Source organism: Eucalyptus grandis, chromosome 3 (assembly GCF_016545825.1).
Source record: "Eucalyptus grandis isolate ANBG69807.140 chromosome 3, ASM1654582v1, whole genome shotgun sequence".
In the NCBI taxonomy this organism is placed as follows: domain Eukaryota; kingdom Viridiplantae; phylum Streptophyta; class Magnoliopsida; order Myrtales; family Myrtaceae; genus Eucalyptus; species Eucalyptus grandis.
In genome coordinates this window covers 5,310,349-5,331,142 of record NC_052614.1, presented here as the reverse complement: position 1 = coordinate 5,331,142, position 20,794 = coordinate 5,310,349, and the positions used below count along the sequence as shown (strand labels likewise).

The following is a 20,794-nucleotide window of genomic DNA, read 5'->3' as shown; positions in this document are numbered from 1 at the left end:
CCTAGCCACTGGTGAGGCTCGCCTAGCCCCGTCGGTGGCAAGGCGGGCCTCGCCTAGCCCCAGCGAGGCTCAATAGGGCTGGGCGAGCCCCGCCCGATTCTTGGCAAGGCTCGGCCGACGAGGGCTAGCCTCGTCGAGCCGGTGAGGTTGCCACCCTCGTTCGGAGACTAGCCACCGGAAGAAGAAGAACAAGAGAAGAGAAAGGAAAAAAAAAAAAGGAAAAAAAAAAAGGAAAAAAGAAAAAAAATTATTTAAAAATTAAAAGAATTTGATTTGGAACAAAATCAATGAACACGGTACCAAACGCAATTCTATTCCAGAATTAGAATTTTGGACAGCTTCTCAAACGGCTTTTAGGGTGCACATGGTAACACTTCTTGGCTAGGGAACAATTTCTTTTCATAAATAGTTCTTTTATATTTCTACTCAGGAAATAATTTCTGAGTAAAATAAGGTATTTGGTAATTACACAAAATTTATACTCTTGAAATAGAAAAGGAATAGAAATGCGTTTGGTACGAAACAATTTCTTTTGTATTTATTCGTTTTTATTCTTGCTTATCGCGGTCAGCCCCACCGCCCACCGCCACTCGTCGCCACCCGCCACCACCCGCCGCCGCCACTGCATAACCGTCGGTCGCCGATCGTCACCGCCCCGACCGCGCCGCCACGACCTGTCGGGCTGCCGCCAACCGCGTCGGCCACTTGGGGTGGTGGATCCAAGCGGTTGGAGGTGGCTACAGCAAGAGAGAGGAAAAAAAAGAAAAAAGAAAAACAAAATTGGCTTATTTCTAGAAATTGTTCTTGGAAACAAGAAGCTAATTTTTTTTTTTTTTGGCTCTTTGTTTCTATTCCAAATCCATTCTCGGCTACTTTTCTATTTCGGGAATAGAAAAACAAGTTAGCGTTACTAAACGAATTTCTGTTCATTTTTTTGTTCCGGGGAACAAAATAACAGAAATCGGGGAAGAATAGAAATGTTACCATGCATGCCTTAAAATGCTTAGAAATTGTTCCTAAATAGAATAACAAAGAATCATTTCGATCGAATCTGCATTCTTTAAACATAATCGTTACCAAACGCGCCCTAAACTATCTCAATTATACTTGCTAATAACATTTTCTCGCTAGTGGTCACATCAAATTAACCATAAGATTATTCATACAATTTTCTGGAGTAGAGCAAACGAGAGCTTCTAGGTTCCTGGCTTGCCAAAACTTGTCAAATGGACACACGTTGTGTACCAAACAAAAAGCTATTGCCAAAGGCTAGCTCGCCCAACCTTCTTGGAAGATAAATAGGTGCTCACCACGAATGCTTCTATGAAGTAATCACAGACATCTACACAGAGTGTTAAATTGGCTGATGAAATGCTTGATTAGATGAGGGCAATGGGCTAAAATAGAATGGTATTGTGATTTCAACTGAATGGCCAAGTATGTTGCGATAGTTCGGTCGAGATATCACATGATATATACCGTTATGTAGTCTTTTAGCTTTGGAGGTCTGGTGGAAACATATGGTCCCGATTTGGGATTGGAGATGGAACTTAGCATCTATCTTGGGCATCGATTCACCACTCTAAATCGATTTCAGCATTTTTTTCTCTCTTCTTGACATTGGTCAAGTTACCCGGTACTCGATAAAACCTTGGAGATACAATCTTACGACTTATTTCAATTTGCATGTACACTGCTGCATTGTAGGAGGTAACTGCAAATTGTTTGATGGTCGACGTCTGGATTGAAATGTAATCTCGCCCTACCTAGGGGAGAAAAGAAGTATAACCCATCACCAGGGACTGGTTCCTTTAGTTAATAAAACTCACACGTGGACTGTTTAAATAATATCATCACACATCAAGACTAATGACATGAATCAAAGATGAATATTTACGATGCAGTCAAAGTATGGTATTCGTGATTTTTCATTTTGAAGGCGAGCTACGCTTCTATGAGGCGAACAGGGTGTTGTTTCATGGGAAGTCCAAATATCAGGAGCTTCTTGTTTTCCAGGTGATTTCTTACCTTCCATGATCACTCTCCAATTTTACACCAGAAGTACATATGACAAAGCAATGGCTACGCCATTAGTATTTAGGATATGGATTGGATCCTGATGAATCATGAAGATCGATGAGCTTACACAAACTCTGCATATATGCCACCACCTCAAATAAGATTTTCTTGGGGAATATTGTTTTAGCAAATCATTAAATTTCCAAAATCAGAAAGTAGATCACATGAAACATTAGATCGACTTCGGTCTGATACTTCCCCTACCCAAGAAACTATTTCAACAAGCAGTCAGTCGAGTTGACAGCACCTTGGATGGTATTTTTACTCACGACGAGTAGAGAGATATCTTGTGGCTCTTGATATATAATCGCTTTGTTCATAGTCAGCGAAGCATGGCAAAGTGGCAATTCTGGATGGTTAAATCCAACTGATGGAGAAGGATGAGTTTGTTTACCAAGAGATGTTCACACATCTTCCCCTCTGCTTAATCCCGAACCCGAAGAAGGTGGTCTCTCTCTTTATTTCTTTCCAACTGCTTTCATCTTTCAAGTTTTTATGCTGTTAAAGTGCTCACTTGATATTTTTACAGGTGCTGCTTGTTGGTGGGGGAGACGGAGGCATTTCGAGGGAAATATTTTGTCACTTGTCCATGGAACAAATTGATATATGTAAACTCGACCAAATGGTGATTGATGTAAGTGAAATTAAAATTCAAAAACCTTCCAAAGTTTCAAGCTTGGGCCTCTCATTGCTCATCAAATCCTAAGGTTCAGGAGGACCATAGAATATCCATACACTTCTTGTGTCCTGTTGCAGGTTTCCAAGCAATTCTTCCCTGAAATAGCAGTTGGGTACGAGGATCCGCGAGTGAATGTCTACATTAACGATGGCATGCGTTTCTTCTATAGTTCTTACTCATTGATGAGTACAAATAAGTTGCGAGAGGTTATTTAATTAACATACTTTAATTTCAACATCGCAGGAGTTGCTTTCTTGAAGGCTGTTCCTGAAGGAACTTTTGATGTGATCTTTTTGGATGCATTTGAGTGTATGGGTATTGTCGAGTGCCTATAACCTTCCCACTCTCTTAGAAATTTCGAATGCCTCCAATTAATTGAATAACTGAGCAGAATAACAGATATCTCATAGGGTCGGTAGGTCATACATCTACTTAATTAAAATAATTTACAACATTCAAACACCTCCAAGAAAAAGAGTACTTGCTAATCATGTGTAAAAAAATTCAGGAGCTACTGCAATTGAACTAGCGAATAAAGAGTTCTTGGAATCGGTGGCTTAGGCGCTCTGTCGTGCAGGCCTCATGTCTTCTCCAGCAGACAGCTTTTGGCTGGACAACTTCACACCGGAAGATACTATTGCCGAATGTCGCCAAATCTTCAAGGCCTCAGTGTGGTATGTTTGGTGTTCAATTCCTTCCTACTCGAGGTATCAAATCAAACTCTTACGGAGTGTTTATGCAATCTCCTTTTTTCAAGTTTACAATGAGGATAATGAATTTTCGACTGTTTATTCCATTAGTGGGATGATTGGATTTGTGCTCTGCTCCAACAACGGCTGGCAGTTGACTTTGAGAAACCTGTCAATCCACTATATACCAAGAACAATGGGATGGCTGAAGGGCCTCCTAAGTTCTACGACTCACAGGAAAAAAGGGATAAAAGATGTTACATTATGTGAATTGGAACTTTGATGTCTTGTTAATGCAAACCTCGTTGCCTCCTGTTGTGCCAGATCCATGCAGCTTCTTTCTGTCTACCATCTTTTGCGAAGAAGGTTGGCAGTGCCAAATTCTGATAAACAGATGTTTCTCAGCATATAGCCTATAAAAGATGGAGAAACAACATCCTTATCATTCATGCTCTTCTGTCTTCATTTGTTTTTTTCCCTGCTGTCCATCGTATCTCGATCATCGACTGTAATAGCCAATGTGGCCATTTCGAATTGCAAATAAGCATCACATAAGTTCCCCATCAATCGCCTATAATTGTCAATTGCCGACAAACAGCGAGATATCATTTTGCTTAGTTAGAGGTCAACGCCGGTCCTGCTCTAAATTACTGAGTCCATTTGCCTAGGTTCCTTTCATACATGCGTGAGGAGACTCGACACATCGCATATTGCAGGCAGGACGGCTCCTTTAAGCAGTTACGTCGCGAGTAATAACAGTTTCAAACTCAATAAGCTATACTTTGGCACATGCCGAAAATCGATGTGACCTCATAGCAGTGTGATCAAATAGCTATATATAATCATTGAGCATTAGCTGCATAGTCTGCTTCACTAGTTCGTACATAGCTAGTCCACATACAAATCTCTGAATCACCCTGACATAAGTGATGCAACTTTGAATTAACTCCATAATCTCCAAAGTCTAACTTCCATTGGAAGTATGAAGATTTAGCCGGTGTTCAAAAGGCCTAAAGTTCCTTTCAGAAAGGAAGTATTTCTTCGTTAGAATCCAAATTGATGCTTACACTAGAACAATTAAGCTTATAAAGTAAACCCTGGCCAAGACAAACCGATTTTACCAGCTCCTTAATTAATCTGCGAAATGTCTTTTATGCATTTAATTAGCCACTCCTGTGGAAGTCGAGGAAGTGTTCTTGAAATATGTATCCAACCGATTGGTATATTTTACTCAGACGTCTAGTTATGGCATTGTTTTCCTCAATTTTAAAAAAATACTTAAAATTGTTTCGAGTTCTATACATTTATAAAGGAATTATAAATGATTTCATATGTCAACATTTAAAATTTTGCGAAGGTTTTGGGGTATTTCGCTATAAATACAGATCAACCAATCATAGTCCCACAATTTGAAGAAGGAAAAGGTCCAAAGTCAGACGAGACCTAAAGCCATGAAAACTCCAGTAGGACGAAGGTGATTACAACTGCAGAAATTATTTGATTTGTGAACAAAATTTCTTGCATCTATTTATGGAGCCATGGAAAATTGCACTTGATTTTTCTTTGTGATTATATTTGTCTCGCTGTCCAGTCAGCTTTGCATAACGTGACAGCATTGACAGCATTCATCAGACTGCCGTCTCCTGCCACGCGCCCCCCGGCCCCTACCACGCGGCCGCGCACGCCGAGGCCATGCGCCCCGGTGCCGCCCCAGGCCGCGGTCTCCACTCCGCCGGCTTCCGCCACCTCCTCCGGCGGCTCCCGGGCGGTGGTGGCCCCGGAGAACCTGCGGAAGCGGCGGAGGGTTGATTACCGGCCGTGGTCGCCGGACCCGCGCGAGCGCGCCATGATGGGGAGCTGTTCGAGCCCTCTCGAGTCCGTTTCGACCCCGGATTTGCCGCGGGGCTTGCGGGGGCTCAATAACTTGGGGAACACCTCCTTTATGAATTCGGTGTTGCAGGCATTGTTGCACACTCCTCCTTTGAGTAGCTACTTCTTGAGTGACAGGCACAATAGGTACTTTTGTCAGAAGAAGAATGGGGTTAGTGGAAATGTGAGTGAGAGGAATGTAGATGGTGCTCTTGATGGAGGCCATGGGAGCAAGAATGGCAGCTTCTGTTTGGCCTGTGACATGGACGCCATGTTCTCGGCGGTGTTTTCAGGGGAGCGGATGCCTTATAGTCCCGCGAAGTTCCTGTACAAGTCTGTGGATTTGGAGGAAATTGCTCTTCTGTGAAAGTTTTTGGATAAATGTGGATGCTTGATGGTTTCTTATTGGTTTTTGGAAGCACATGGAGGTTGGAAATTGTCCAAGAGGCTCTGTAAATTTTGTCTGTTGTGACCTAGTGGCTGTGAAGATATGGAAGTTGTTTGATCAGTATGATGGACATTACCTAATTTACAATTGCGCTTTGACCACCTTCGTATCATAGCTAAAAGTTCCGTCCTTTTTTTTTCCTTTTGGCAAATGGAAATTGGAAAATATCAGAGAGTGCCCCTTGCACTTGTGATGGTTTGAAGAGTAAAAAATCACAATTATCTTAGTTGAGATGTGTTGAACAGCTGAGATCAATTGCATTTCAATCCAATGATAAACGATTGCTAAGGCACCATGCGTTTGCCCCCTATCAGATGTGCTCTCAAAATTTCAAATTTACCATTGGAAGTATTGCCTTAGTTAAAATGTGTATTTCTTTCATTATTTTAAGTGTCTTGGAAAGCATTATTTCTGATTTTGCTAAATTTAACGAGTGCCCTTGGGGCATTTGTTAACAAGGCCTTTGGAAATTATCTTCTTTGATTAAGTACTTTTGTCTACTGGCTTTTCTGAAAATGGCTGTGGACATAATGGATAGGCATCTTTTCCTTATTCTAATGATGCATGCTTTTGTCAAGTTCCTTGTTGACCATCAATGTTGGACTGAGACTTTCTTAACTGTTCTATCTAATTGACTTAGAGGGAAATGTGCTTTATACTTTTCTTTTTCTTTTTTATTGATTTGGTTATCCCACAGTTGGTGGCAACATGCGGCTAACTTGGCAAGTTATGAGGAGCAGGACACTCATGAGTTTTTCATTTCCATGCTTGATGGGATCCATGAGAAAGTGGATAAGGATCGACACCGGCTGCAGAGCCAAGGTAAATTTTACAGGCATCGCATTAAATCTGTTTCATCCGGTCTCCATTTTTTACTGGCAGTATCTGGAGTCTGCTGGTGCTGAGGACAGAGATCTATCGTTATTAACATTTTCTCTTGGGTCAGTGGTTCAAGTGGGCTTGTTTGTTTGTATAGTCATGTAAATGAATTTTTGAACTAATGTAGGATCACACTTGTGGGTTATTACCTTTCTAGCATTTCCCAGCCCTAATACCTCTGAGTCGCTTGGGAAGTTTCATTTTGTTCTGGTGTCATTCTTTCTTGGATCAGTCAGGAGATTCAACTCTGTCAACTAATATCTGTGAGTCTTTATATTTGGCAAGTGTTAGCCTCTAGTTTCAACTTTTCTTTCAAGTTATATCACAGTGGAACTTATTATTTGTTCCATCACATGGTAATTTAATGCATCTATAATCTCTGCAAACAACTGCTTTCGTGTGCAAGTGCGCTCTTTTGTGTCGTGTCTGACGGTTGTGTGTTTGTACTATAAAATATGTCGTGTTGTGACTTGTGATGCTGTTGAGGAACTTTAATTTTTACAAATTGTGGATTCTCAGATATCTTTAGAACTACGCTAATGAATTATTACAGGGAGTGGAGATTGCTGTATTGCTCACAGAGTATTCTCTGGCATCTTACGCTCTGATGTCATGTGTATGGCTTGTGGTTTCACATCTACAACATGTGACCCTTGCTTGGATATTTCTTTGGATCTGGAACAAAACCAACGTGGTTCTGCGAAGGCAACATCAGCTAAGTCACATCACTCCTGCAATGGTGAGGCAGAGTGCATGAATTCAAGCCAGAACTCTGGGATACCGACCTTGATGGGCTGCTTGGACCGATTCACAAGACCTGAGAGGCTCGGTTCAGACCAGAAGTTATTCTGCCAACAGTGTCAGGTGAGGCAGGAGTCTCTCAAGCAGATGTCCATAAGGAAGCTCCCACTGGTTTCTTGCTTTCACATCAAAATATTTTGACTTTCTTCCATACGGAAGATGTCGAGGAAGATCGACTGATATCTGCATTTTCCATTTTCACTGGACATGGCCCCTTACCTCTCTTCTTCCATTTTGAAGAGAAGATTTGGGAACAGGATTTTCCCTTTTCATGGGGACGAACCTGATGCATCAAATGAGTTCTCCTCAGAATTTGAGCTGTTCGCTGTTGTCACTCAAGATAGCCATGACTGGCATGTGCAGATGCAACAACTTTCCTAGTCTCGTATTCAAATTTTGATTTGCTTGAAACAGAGGAAACAGAGCTCAGGTATTACCCAGCTGTTTATGGCACCGAAATGAAGTGGGAGGAGCTGTACATATGATCGTTAATTTCGGGGACAGCTTCATTGGTACTACATTAGAACCGAGGACTGCCAACTATAACTGTAATCTTGACATTGGAATAACTCATTGGCAATATTAGAAGTGCAAATTGACTTGGAAGATACTAGTCATGTTCTTTCATTATCATTTTCACAACAGTTTGATGCATGTCTCTGAATCCTGATGAAAGAAATCATGTTCTTTCATTATCATTCACACAAAAAGAACTCCAGAATGATGGAGAACACATATTCCCCATGTAGAATCATGAAGAATATTTGCATGACAGCAGCACGACAGAGAGCAGGTTCTGGAGATCATCTGTGTTTCCTAGTAGTTGTGAATATAGCAGGTAAAGTATCATATTCAGTTAAAGAGTACCTACTTCACATCAGTAATTTCAGTTTGGCATGTGGTTGTGTCGATGTCTTGTTGTTTCCCGTCTTATTTGAAGTAATCTCAGGGTTGACTAAGTGAATGCAATGCTTCAGCATCGTCTGGCTTGTGATCCTGGTAGGAATGAAAATAGATAAGAATGCCTTTGAAGCACATTGCCTGTCATTATACGTCATCAGTCACAGAGTAAGACTCTTCATTCTTGACATGACATGAATATGTTCTTATGCGAACAGAGAGTATTACCTTTTTCCAAGTTCTATTAAAGTTGCTTTCCTAGAGCATAGGATGTCTATGATGTGATTCTTTCATTCATTCATGCAAAATAAAACATAACTTCATTCATTGTTAGCAAAAGTTCAACCCAAAAGCTTAAAGTATTAGTTGGAGGTGGACTGCATGTATATAACCCCTATTGATACCCTTTATTCGACCAATGTGGAATAACACTTCTGAGGATTGATTGATCATAGCAACTACTCATGTTTATGTGGTTTCGATGGCATTTTTAGTAGCTTATGTCCACTTATTCTGTCATTAATTAATAAGCCACTAGGGGCACCATCATAAGATTATTACTTTTCTCAAATTCAGGACACTGATGTTGAGATGACCAATATCCATGGATCAATATTCCAATTTGTTTGTCAATTGAAGTGATAATGCATAGATTGCTCAGTCAAATGATGGATTCATGGCCTTGATCCTGTCAAAAATTAACATCCTGTACGGTGGAAAAACTGGTAGGAATCATGTTGCGCTCTCTCTTGTTTTTCATCATGCCTATATCCATCTCACATGTTCAGACTGTCAGTCAGTGTCTTTATGTATCGAATTTGCATCCATCTGTTCATTCTTCATTTGGTGATGACAATTTCTCATTGCCCCTGATGCTTTAAATGACCAAGAGCTTCACTGTAATTTTGGCAATGATGTGAGATCCGAACCAAATATATGGGATATGGATGCAACAAGGAAATTTTTTAAGCTGATTGCATCGTGTTGTGCTTAATGAACGGGAGCTGTCCGTCATATAATGAAAACAGGCGCTTTGCTTCACTCCCGGAAGGTTTGAGAACTGATCTGGATCCATGAATATCTATTTTTCTTGAACTTAGTAACTTCTCTCTTCTTTTTTTTAATTTTTTTAAGAACAGTATTTTTCCTCAAAATCTGGTTATGTTACTTATAGATTTTTCATCAATATCATGCTTTTGGCTCTTAAATTGTACTTAATTTTATTTATAAACATTCATATAAAGATTGCAATTAATCTCTTGTACAACTAAGAATTACCCGTTAGGAGTTGTCCCTTAAGATCCTAGTTCTCCTCAGTCAGCCATATGTACCCAACGATACCTATCATTTGCACCTCCTCATTCTTAAGCACGATAATCATTTTTCTTTTGCCGATCGTTGCCATGTACATAAGAAGTAAGTATTTTCAGTGTAAATATTAAGGGAAAATTACGTAAAAAAGTAAAAATAGAAAACGAAAGAGGGAGTAGAAAGTGGAGTAGGTGAAGGTGAAAGTGGCATTGGAAGCTACTCTGCCTTGTATAAGGTCAATAAATCAATCAACCTACTCATTTCCATGAGTCTCGTGCGCTGTGTTCTGAAGTCCAAAAACTCAATAGATGCGGGAGAAGGCAGATAGATTTGCAGAGCACACCAATTGGACTTAACCGCTTCAAGATCAAAGCACTCTCGTTGGAGTAGCTGAGACTTTCTAGAAAATGGTTTTAACTCATCAAGAATGAAGCTTTGTAATTGTTGCAATGGATTATTTGTTTGCTCGGAAATCAACCAGTATGCACGGGACATGGACATTGCTATTTAAATGACAACATATCAAGTGCTTAAAGAGTCTCGAGCATCCTATCTTAACAATAAATGCATTTCGAGCACTTGACTTCATTAAGGAGATAAATGTCGATACTAGAGAGTCGGAACCCTGCAAAATCTCACATGGCGCTTTCCTCAAATAGATCATGCGAGGAAGCTCAAGATGAATAACTCTGCTTGTGCCCGAACTCGTGTCGAATCCTACATCATTAATAAAATGCATGATGTCACCAATACACGAAAATACTCCCCAGCACAACACAAGGGCATTTTCCTGGAAAAATGGGAAAAATATCAAAAAAGTCATAAAACCTATTGCATTGGTATTAATTCAGTCCTAAACTTTTCAATTGAACTAATTCAGTCCTAAACCTTTTAATATTTGTACCAATTCAATCCATCCGGCCAATTTTGGGCAGTCAATGTTGACATGGACATTGGCTGGTGGCCGGACGCCGACGTGGCAATTTTATGATTTTTTTTATTATTTTTCTTTTTCTTTCTTTTTTCTGCCTTCTTCACGGCGGTGGCCGGCGGGGTGGCGGCCTCGCCCGGCCTCTCCCAAGGCTGTCGGCGGCGGCTTCGCTCGGATCTCGGTGAGGAGGCCTCGCCCGCAACCTTGGGCAAGGTCGAGCTCGGCCTCGCCCGGGGCCACGGGCGAGAGACTTAGCCCCAGATCTAAGCGAGGGCCGTGACCCTCTCCGGCGGGCCGGCGAGGGGCCGCTCGACCTCACCCGATCCGGGCGAAGCGCCTTGTCGGCGGCCTTGGGAGAGGGCCAGGCCAGCCTCGCCCACGACCCAGGAGAGGCCGGGCGAGGGCCTCGTCCGGTGGCCGACGAGCCTCACCGGGAGGCTCGCGGCCACCTCCAGAATAAGGCAGAAAAAAGGAAAAAGAAAAGAAATAAAAAATAAAAAATTCGAAAATAATAATAAAAAAATCATAAAAATTGCCACGTCAACGTCCGGCCACCAACCGATGTCCACGTCGATCGGCCGGTCAAAATTGGCCGGATGGACTGAATTGGTACCAATATTAAAAAGTTTTTCAATTGAAAAGTTTAGGACTAAATTGGTACCAATGCAATAGGTTTATGACTTTTTTAGTATTTTTTCCCTGGAAAAATAGTTAAAGTGGATAGAAAGCAGAGGCTGAGTTGGGCAATGCTTTTGCCCATGGGCTGAAATTTTTTTAGAAATGGCTTAACTTATGGTCAATGAAGCATTGTGATTATGCAATGAGCATTGTGCATTGTAAAATGAGGTCGTTAATGGTTCCGTTGGAGTTAAATTCGTTCAAAATGTATGGTGGTGGTGACTTGAGAAAATTATAATAAGTGATTTGGGACATACATAAATGAAACATGAGATGCAAATATAACACATTAATAAAATATCTGTCACATAAACTATTGCACACATTATTGTACTTTTGTCTGAGTATTTCCAAGGATTGGAGACGCTGGTCGTGGAAGTTGGCCAGAAGCTTCGGGGGGGCATAGAGCTTTGGATCATGGGGGCAGGTAATAGTAACTTTATAAGGAAAAGAATTTAGCAACGTTTTTAATAAATTAGTAAATCACCGATATTTTTCAACTTTTGCAAGTGTGATTAGTAAAATACAAACCTTAAAATGATTTTTACCAACGTCCCCATAAATTAGTTAGGGATCAACTTTTCTCAAATTTCATAGGTGTTGCACTAAAATATATTTACAGAAATGTTAATGAAATTAGTAAGTTACAAAATTCTTTCATCAAGAAATATATTTTCGTCAACAGAAAATTTTCTATTGTTAGTGTATTGACAATTTGATATTAGCAACATACGCAAGAGGAGGTTTAATATTTAATCACTGAATAGAAAGATGGATTATTAGTTAAAAAACGTACAAAATGATGGATTAAAAACCTTAGTTTTACAAAGCATGCATATTTTCAACAAAAAAAAAAAGGAAATATTTTCATTTAATTTGAAACTTTTTCAATTAACCAGGTTTGCTAATTCTTTTCTTTAATCTGTTTATTTTATTTTTGGTTTGTAATAATTAATATCCAAATTTTCAAATTTTCTTATGAAAGAGGGGAGGAAAAGGTCGATTAAATTTTTCTTTTCATCTCCTTTCCTTTTACATAAAATAATCAGATCAAATTTAATCATATTCAATGACAACAGGAATAGGAAGCTAGTCCAAGAACAGGGAAGCCGATCCCAGAGTCTGACGTGATGCTTCAGAGAAATCATTCTATTGATAACGCCAACGGTGATCAAAATGCCTTCTAAATACATCAAATCTCATGAGCCATCGTCAGGTAAGATTGTTGATCCTGGATAAGCTATCAATGACCATTCCAAGCAAATCTGAGTTATAAGATTGTTCTGTCCTGTCTTAAGCGAGGTGAGAGTCAACTCGATCGCTTTAGTTCTTGCTCGTGCCAGACCTGAATGAGTTGTTTTTGTTGATTCCGAAACGTTGCTCGTTGATTACTTTTGAGTTTGGGCGGGCGCTCGAGCTCCGAACAGGTCAATATTTGCTCCCCAACTCGCTGCTCGCCATGTGTTCGAAGAAATGCTCAAACCAAATTTCGCTTAGCCCTCCTGTGATTTTGGGTTGATTCAGGGCGTTTGTTGGTCCTTAGACGTGGCTCGTAGTTTTTCTTTGATTCGTTGCTTGATGCATCTTTTCGATGTGCGGATCGTGTCTTTTCCATCGAATGCGATGACTGGCCAACGGTAAGTCGAGGTGGAGGCCCACCGGGACGTGGGACGTTGGTTGCCGATTTGCTATGGGTGTATGGGTGTTAATCGGCTGGCCGGCGATGGGCATATATTGATTCATTCATTGTGAAGCTTGGCGTTCGTGTTCTAGCGCTTCAGTTTTCTGTCTTGATTAAACTTTCTCGAATTTCGTGTGCCCCCTCTGATGCCTTTGATGTGAAGGGATCCCGTTGTCGATGTTCCGGCATGGTGAGCTTCGATCATGTTTGGGCATTATCTCTCTCTTCTCACGTTATGGTGAAAAAGAGAAAAAGAAGGGGTGAGGGAGGATAACGTCGGCTTAAGTGGGCTTGCTTTGTTTGTGATATCTTCTTCTGTTGCTTGGTCCACTGAAGATTATCAATCAATGAAATTTCTGTACATGCATCCTCCCATTTTTTATTTTATTTTCTTGTTTATAGTTTTTTCTATTGTCAAAACAGTAGTGGATGGACTTTTCACGTAATCAGTAAGGCCAACCGAAAAATAGTTAGGATGTCATCGTCGCCAATATATTTTATATAGGTCAGTTTGTTCTGGAGTAAAGAAAGAGAGAAAAAAGGATCTTTGAAGAAGCTGGAGATGCTTGATGCTTATGGTGCAAATAAAGTTTTGCCCAAAAACATGTGAATCATTAATTGGAATTCACGACTCAAAAAACCGTTTGGTAAATTTGTCACTTGTGAGATTGCTTCAGTTCATATAGATTTCCAGAAAGCACCAAATCCCTCGTAAAATTGCAGCACTTATCATTAAGCAATTGGTCATGCCTGAGTTGATTCTCGTCTCTGTCATATTCCCTAATCAATTAGGAGGTTGGAATGGTCAACTGAACTGAACTTCTCAGGTATAGATGATTGGGAGTTACCTAAATCAATTGGTGAATTGAAAACGTTGAAAATTTTGAACATTGCTGAAAGATAGAAATTGCGTAATTTAGTTAGTAATATTAGCAAGTTGGCAAATTGATTATATCGTTGTTACATTACAAACTACTCGACAGTCCCAATTGTAAAATTCTACAGCACTTTGTTATTGACTATTGGGTACTATATTTTAGGATGATAATATAACGTCGCCTTGATGGTGAAAAACTCGTTGATTAACGGACCACTTGTAAACATTAAAATAGTCGGTAACCTACCACTACATATGAGGGAGTTATATTCATTATCTTTGATGTAATTGACGAGCCAACTTGTCAAATTCGGAAGTACTTGCTAATCTACTATTAAATACTATATTTTAAAATGAAAAAATTGGTATCTCATTGGTGAATTACTAATAGTTAACCGGATAAAAAGGTTGACAGTCAAATTTTGCTTACCGATCATGCTAGAGATTTACTAGTTTTTTCGATTTTACAATCACGAAACAAGTTTCGCATTTTTGGGCAAACAGAAAATTGGACTTGTCTACCTATTTAGAGAGATATCAGCCCTCATCTAAACATAACTATAAAAAAGTCGATCTAGGTAATTCATCAATTAAAAGGTCGATCGAAAGAAAACGCGAACCTTCTTAATATAAACATGCCGTGATATTTCTCCAGCTGCCGGTCTTAATTTGACCCGAAGTATTTGGAGAGATGCAAACGGAAAATTTAAAACACAAAAAGTAAGGGGAAATAACAACTGTTGTTTATATTGTTTAGGCTAATATTGATTCTTGTCCTTGTATTATGCCCTTTCCTTTTATTTTTGTCACTCAGTGAACGCTTTGCTGTAGAATTCGAAGGTCCTATTGATATGCTCATTTTTATGAACGTTGACTTTGTGTCCCCCAAATTAGGTGACAAGTCTCTTTCAGTCTTATGTAATGAATAAATGCATAAATGAATACATTAGTTTCTTCAGTCTTACGTTGTTAGGATTAAGTGCACAAACACAACGAAATAGAAAATAAAGGTGAGAGAGGAATTGGGACACAAAATTTATCTTGATTTATCCTTAAATTAGAGCTACATCTAGCATAATATCTCACATCTCTCTATTACAATACTCAATTACAAAGAGAAAAAGATTATATATAAGCACCACCAAAAAACCCTAGAGGCTGAGAAAGCCCTAGAAATTCCCATGCCTTTCTATTGATGGGGCATATACTCTCAGCATATGTGTCAAGTGTATTTAGATGAGGAAATCTATCTTATTAGATAAATGTAAAGCAGTGCTCCAGAACACTTTCAATGGGTGGCCAACATATGGTACTTTCCATATATCTATCTTAAGTTTCTTTTGAGAAATTTTAATTTCTCCAGTTTAATTGAACTAAACTTTTTCGCTTGTAGTTCAAGGGGCATAATTGAATCCCTGAAATTGTCAATCCGTGAACATAATTGACAAAAAGGCATGTGACGCTCGGTCAAAGTTTACCCAAACGACATATTGCTAATTTTTGAGAGAGAGAGAGAGAGAGAGAGAGAGATGTAACATCCAATGTTGCGACCGACGATGACGGCGACCCTACATATAGATCTGTTTGTCAACTATACCGTGGTTGGAGCGCGATGGCGATGGCATGGCTATGAAAGGGACATGGCAACGCCGCAGAAGAGATAGAGAAGAGAGACCGAGTTTCTGGTTTTGATGTTGTTTTCTTTAGCGGGAACAAGTGCAGTGTAATCCTTGCTTCTAAAATTCGACGTGTAAATTCACATCTTACATTTACTCGGCTAGTGTATGAAATCATTTGCTATCAAATAATAGAGGTTTAGAATTAGACCTGTTATTAATTTACCCTTGTTTCGTTAAAATATTCTCAAATGTAAGAAAAATTACACGTGCTGAATACTATTCAGCAAACCATTCTTTTCCTTAGCTGCATAGTATCTCGTTGCCATCAAGTGATGCCCCGTCACTAGATTGGGTCGACAATCATCTCGCATCCAATTCTATCCTTCGTCATGTTCGGAATTTTTTCTCTCTTTGGGTAAATTCTATGATTCTATTAATCATGAAATACATGTTAACTGTTACAATATTATTTTTTGCGAAAAATGCCAGCCTGTACACGGTATTGCCTAGAAGGCGACGGCTAAGCACTTTACTAAGTCCAGGTCAATTAACTAGTGTATTTTTCTAATCACATAAAATTATATTAGTTCATTGCTAAGCCATGGCTGAATCATAATTACCCGAAAGAAAGAACGTGGTTGGTTCGCGAAGATACCCGCTTCACCGGTCGAGCCTCTTCACGCAATGACTAAAGCCACTTGATTTTCTTTTGTGAATTTGTCTCCTTCTTCCCTCTTGATCGATGTGCATCTTGAAGCATAAATTTCCAAAACCTCAGCTCTGCATGGTCATCTTCTTGGTTAGCCAGAAAATTGGCATTTTATTTTTTTCATTTTACAAGAGAGACTCAGTTCTCAATGAAGAAGTAAAAATGAAAGGTGTTTCTGTGCCTGCAGACAATTTTTCTTCGCTCAACCTTCATCACTTACACATTAGCGAAAACCAATTAACGCACTTCTTCACATACATAGGATAATAAACGTTTTAAGATAATTGTCATTGATAAGGCTCTCAAATAAAGTTCGAGATCAACTTACTCTTGAATGTCTATACTGCTGTAAAATCAGGATTTGAGCGCCATCGCCCCCTCCCTTCTCACTCCCCCAACTGTCTCTCACCCCATGAATTCTATCTTCTTTTTTTAAAACATTTTGCTGATGTGTGTCTCAACATGCCTAATTGCGCTGGCAATCGTGGTTCTCACGATGGGAATGGATTGTCACATCAAATGCCAACACGATCAAGTTGACTGGAGGAATTAAATTGATCTGAACCAAAGATAAATAGCCAAATTAAATAATATTAGAGTTCAGCGATCAAATTGAACTTTCATCAAGAGTGTGGGAACCAATTTTTAGCTGCCCCCTTTGTCGTATGCCATATGCATCCGTTATCTTTAAAAATATATTTGAACGCTTCTATCCTACTCTTGTTTTGACTAAATGCCTAGTTCACCTAACTCAACTTACTCCCAAAAATAAATTACTAAGTTATATCTAATTAGACATGATGGTCACTTCGTTCTTTGTCAATTATTTCTATCGAGGTTATACTTCGACAATAAATCAAAAGCAATACTATATTTTCTTTATATCAATTTGAGATATTATTTCGCAAGAGAAAATCCAATATTAAATTAAAGAACTTAAGGCAAGGTTTGCGGGAGGAAGAGAGACGTCAAAAGGAAATGATCTTGCTAGTGCTGAGTCTTAACCCGGGTTTCAGGGATACAAATGTGACTGATTAAATTGGTCAATAAAAACACAAATAATGAAGATGCGAAATTCCAGGGAAGATCTCGTTCTTTCCATTGGTATTTATCTAATGGCCACGGAACGACAGCTTGGAAGTCAGCCCAAAAGAAAACATCAAACAAAGACTTCAATCGGTTATACATAGCTCAAGTATGGGAAAAAGTACCAAAAAAGTCATAAACTTATTACATTTGTACCAATTTAGTCATAAACTTTTCAATTGGACCAATTTAGTCCTAAACCTTTTGATATTTATATCAATTCAGTCCATCCGTCAATTTTGGTCGGCCGACGTTAACATGGACGTCGCCAGTAGCCGGAAGTTGATGTGACAATTTTATGATTTTTTTATTAGTTTTTCGAATTTTTATTAATTGCTTTTCTTTTCCTTTTCTATTCTGGCCATTGGGCGAGGGCCGTGAAGCCCTCGCCTACCATCGGCGAGGGTCGCGGCCCTCACCCGCCTCTCCGTGGGCCGCCAAAGCAAGGCTGCCTTCGCCCACGGCAAGGCCAAGGCGAGACTAGCCTCGCCCAGATCCGAGCGAGCAAGGGCTGTGACCCTCGCTAGCGGCTAGCAAGGGCTTCGCGGCCCTCACTCGGCCTCACTCACCCGGATCTAGGCGAGGCCAACCTCGCCCTAGCCTTGCCGCGGGCGAAGGTAGCCTCGCCCGCCGCTAGCGAGGCCATGGCAACCATTGCTAGGGCGAGGTGAGGCCGCGACCCTCGTCGCCGGGCCGGGGAGGGCTTCACGGCCCTTGCCTCCACCACAGCGATGGCCGCCATGGCCTCGTCGGCGATCCACGGAGAGGCTGGGCGAGGGCTGCGACCCTCGTGGAGGTAGGTGAGGGCTTCGCGGCCCTCACCCAGTGGCCGAAAAAGAAAAGGAAAAAGGAAAAAAAATGAAAAAAATTAATAAAAAAATCATAAAAATTGCCACGTCAGCACCGTCTGACCAAAATTGGCTAGATGGACTGAATTGGTACCAATATCAAAAGGTTTATGACTAAATTGGTCAAATTGAAAAGTTTAGAACTGATTTGGTAACAATGCCATAGGTTTAGGACTTTTTTGGTATTTTTCTCCTCAAGTATGTATCCGCGGCAAGTCTTCAAGAACACTTCCTCTTACAGTAGCAATAATTTATCAATTTGGGTTATAGATGATATAAACTTAATGAAATCTGCTCATTTCTAGCCAATAGGCCAAAATTATATAGACCAGATGATAAAAAAATTCATGGAATTCGTAACTGAGATTTTACATTTTAGAAGGGTTACACACATAAAGCTTTGAGAAACTACTTTGCACTTTAGCACTGTGTTTAGACCTCAGGAAGATGGTCAATTAGAAAGCATAATCCGAACATTCTAAAGTGATGTTAAAGAGCATAAGTGATTGGCACGGCTAGACACGGCCGATATAATTTTCAATTTTAAGCTAAAAAGGCATCTATTCTAATTGAACTCATAAATTGTCGCAAAAAAATCGTTGACACATCTAATTTAAAATGTTGCCCTCAACATAACTAATCTAAATCTTATTAAAATAAACTGCATCGCCCCCTTTCACGTATCTTAACTATTAAAAGAAAATTAACCCAAATTAACTATTGTAGAAGTATCGCAATACATAATTTATTAAATAAAACATGGTTTAATTTTATTTTAAAAGCATATCTTTTTTTTTTCTTTCTGTATCTCAATGAATTTCACGATACAACAAAAAAGTCAATTGAACTAGTGGTACTTTACAGTTAAATTCCTTTTGCTTATATGATCAAATTAAATCTTAGTAAAACACTACAAACGGCCTTCCTTTCCTTGCGTTTTATGCTCTAATTAACTTCATTTTCGCTCCAAAAAAAAAATTAACTTCATTTTCGGCTGATATAATTGTGAAGCATGTTACTATTATTAAGATAATCCTGTGCATCAGATTACCTCTGGGGCCAATATTATTTCGTATGTTGGATGCATAAAATCATGAAAGTACGATTTATATTTATTGTTATAACAAGAAAATGCAGTCATCTATTATTTGCCTGAATAACATGAGAAGGACCCCTTTTTCAGCTAGCAATTTACTTTGACCTGACAATTTTAGCTTCACTTTATTTTATTCCTCATAGCGTTGAAAATTGTCATCTTTAGACGGTACTACAAAGCTACAAAAGGACGTTTCCTCACAAGTTTACTGATAAGGACACAGTAGGCATATATATCACATCAAAAAATTCAATGTTGAGATCGAAGTCTGGGTGCCTCGTCGAGGACATCATTACAGATGTCTTTTTGGGGAGTTACCTAGAGAAAATGGAAAAGGCATAGGCAAAGGCAGAGGGAAAGGAAAAGGAGGAGGGAAAGGGTAAGACAACGAGGGGAAGATTGCAGAGAAGAGGGTGAGGGAGAGATTTTGGGTCGTTCTGTCGACCTAAGACCCGCATTTGAGGAATCGGGTGGATTCACATTTGAATGACCCTCTTGAAACATCCTTGGGGAACCTTCAGCATAATTCTTGTAACGCTCCTCCCTCATGAAAGCAACAAGCTGTGAATTGTGAGAATCACCCATCATTTGCCTCTCCAGGATCTCCACATACTCCCTCCACCATTGCATATAGCTGCTCTTCTCCAGAAAGATGTCCGGCGAAACCGCATAATCCTTGATCAAGGCCACAACATCCTCCTTGAACTTGACTAACTTCTCTCTTTCGGAACCGTCAAGTGATCCTCTGCTGTCCAGCAATCTGCACGACCGGATGGCCTCCTCCACGCGTGCCCAGAAGCACAAGTCCTCCGTCACGCAAGACTCGATGTTTTCCAATTTCGAATTCAAATGCCCGGCCCGCTCCCTGCCATTTTCTTCCTGATGTTTTAGCCACTTTTCCAGCAGAATGTAGTGTTTGGACCTTCCTTGTTTTATGTAATCTTTTCGGCCTCTTTTGTAATGCTCCGCTATGTCCAGAGGTTCAACTATCCTCCGGTAGTTTGTCCCTCCGTAGAGCCAATGGGACCGCAGTCGCGTGCCCAATAAGTGAGGCTTCTTCTCCGCTTCGTTGACTAGATGCTCCCAGTAATTTGTGAGGATTGTCTTGTACTTATAAACTCCACTGTCGCGTCTTTCTCCTGCATTTTTGAAGCTGTCATAGTAACCAGGACCCTGGCCATTGGCTTTGCATACCTTCATGTACCACTCTAAATAAGCCAAATACACCTTCATTTGGCCCAACTCCTTAGCAGGATCAAATGCCTCTTTTTGTGATACTATTACTCCTCATTCATGCTTTACTATGTTCCCTATCAAAGCATCAGTGCCATCATCTTGCTGCTATCATCGACTCATTGCAATGAGAGTCCTCTTGTTTGCTGCTATCATCGACTCATTGCAATGAGAGTCCTCTTGTTAAGATATTGATCCAAATTTTTAGAATAGTCGAGCATGCATAGATATATGTAAATATCAAGATAATTCTATGATATGTTGGCAAAATTTCAGTCAATGGTCTTCTAGGAAAGTCTGCAGCCTCTTTCCCATGCATCAAATCTTGTAAAAATCACTTTTCGTGATACTACTTCCTTGGCTTGTGCCAACTATTCCACT

General features: G+C 40.0%; 3 protein-coding genes across 3 annotated transcripts; 2 read left to right on the top strand and 1 right to left on the bottom strand.

Moving 5' to 3' along the window:
• Positions 1-1,911: 1,911 nt before the first annotated feature.
• LOC104438918 (spermidine synthase 2) lies at positions 1,912-3,834 on the top strand. Its single transcript, XM_039309235.1, is given in 9 exon segments — positions 1,912-2,016; positions 2,402-2,524; positions 2,609-2,713; positions 2,836-2,908; positions 3,002-3,073; positions 3,270-3,465; positions 3,559-3,593; positions 3,596-3,680; positions 3,768-3,834. Coding segments are annotated over 9 exon segments (861 nt in total).
• Positions 3,835-4,881: 1,047 nt separating this feature from the next.
• LOC120291340 (ubiquitin C-terminal hydrolase 22-like) lies at positions 4,882-8,050 on the top strand. Its single transcript, XM_039308575.1, has 3 exons — positions 4,882-5,649; positions 6,462-6,586; positions 7,197-8,050. Exons 1-3 carry the CDS (start codon positions 5,294-5,296, stop codon positions 7,583-7,585), a joined length of 870 nt encoding a protein of 289 aa, XP_039164509.1. The 5' UTR covers positions 4,882-5,293; the 3' UTR covers positions 7,586-8,050.
• Positions 8,051-10,849: 2,799 nt separating this feature from the next.
• LOC120291584 (senescence-associated carboxylesterase 101-like) lies at positions 10,850-20,413 on the bottom strand. Its single transcript, XM_039309234.1, has 2 exons — positions 19,661-20,413; positions 10,850-11,035 (listed from the first exon to the last, which is right to left on the bottom strand). Exons 1-2 carry the CDS (start codon positions 20,411-20,413, stop codon positions 10,850-10,852), a joined length of 939 nt encoding a protein of 312 aa, XP_039165168.1.
• Positions 20,414-20,794: the final 381 nt, after the last annotated feature.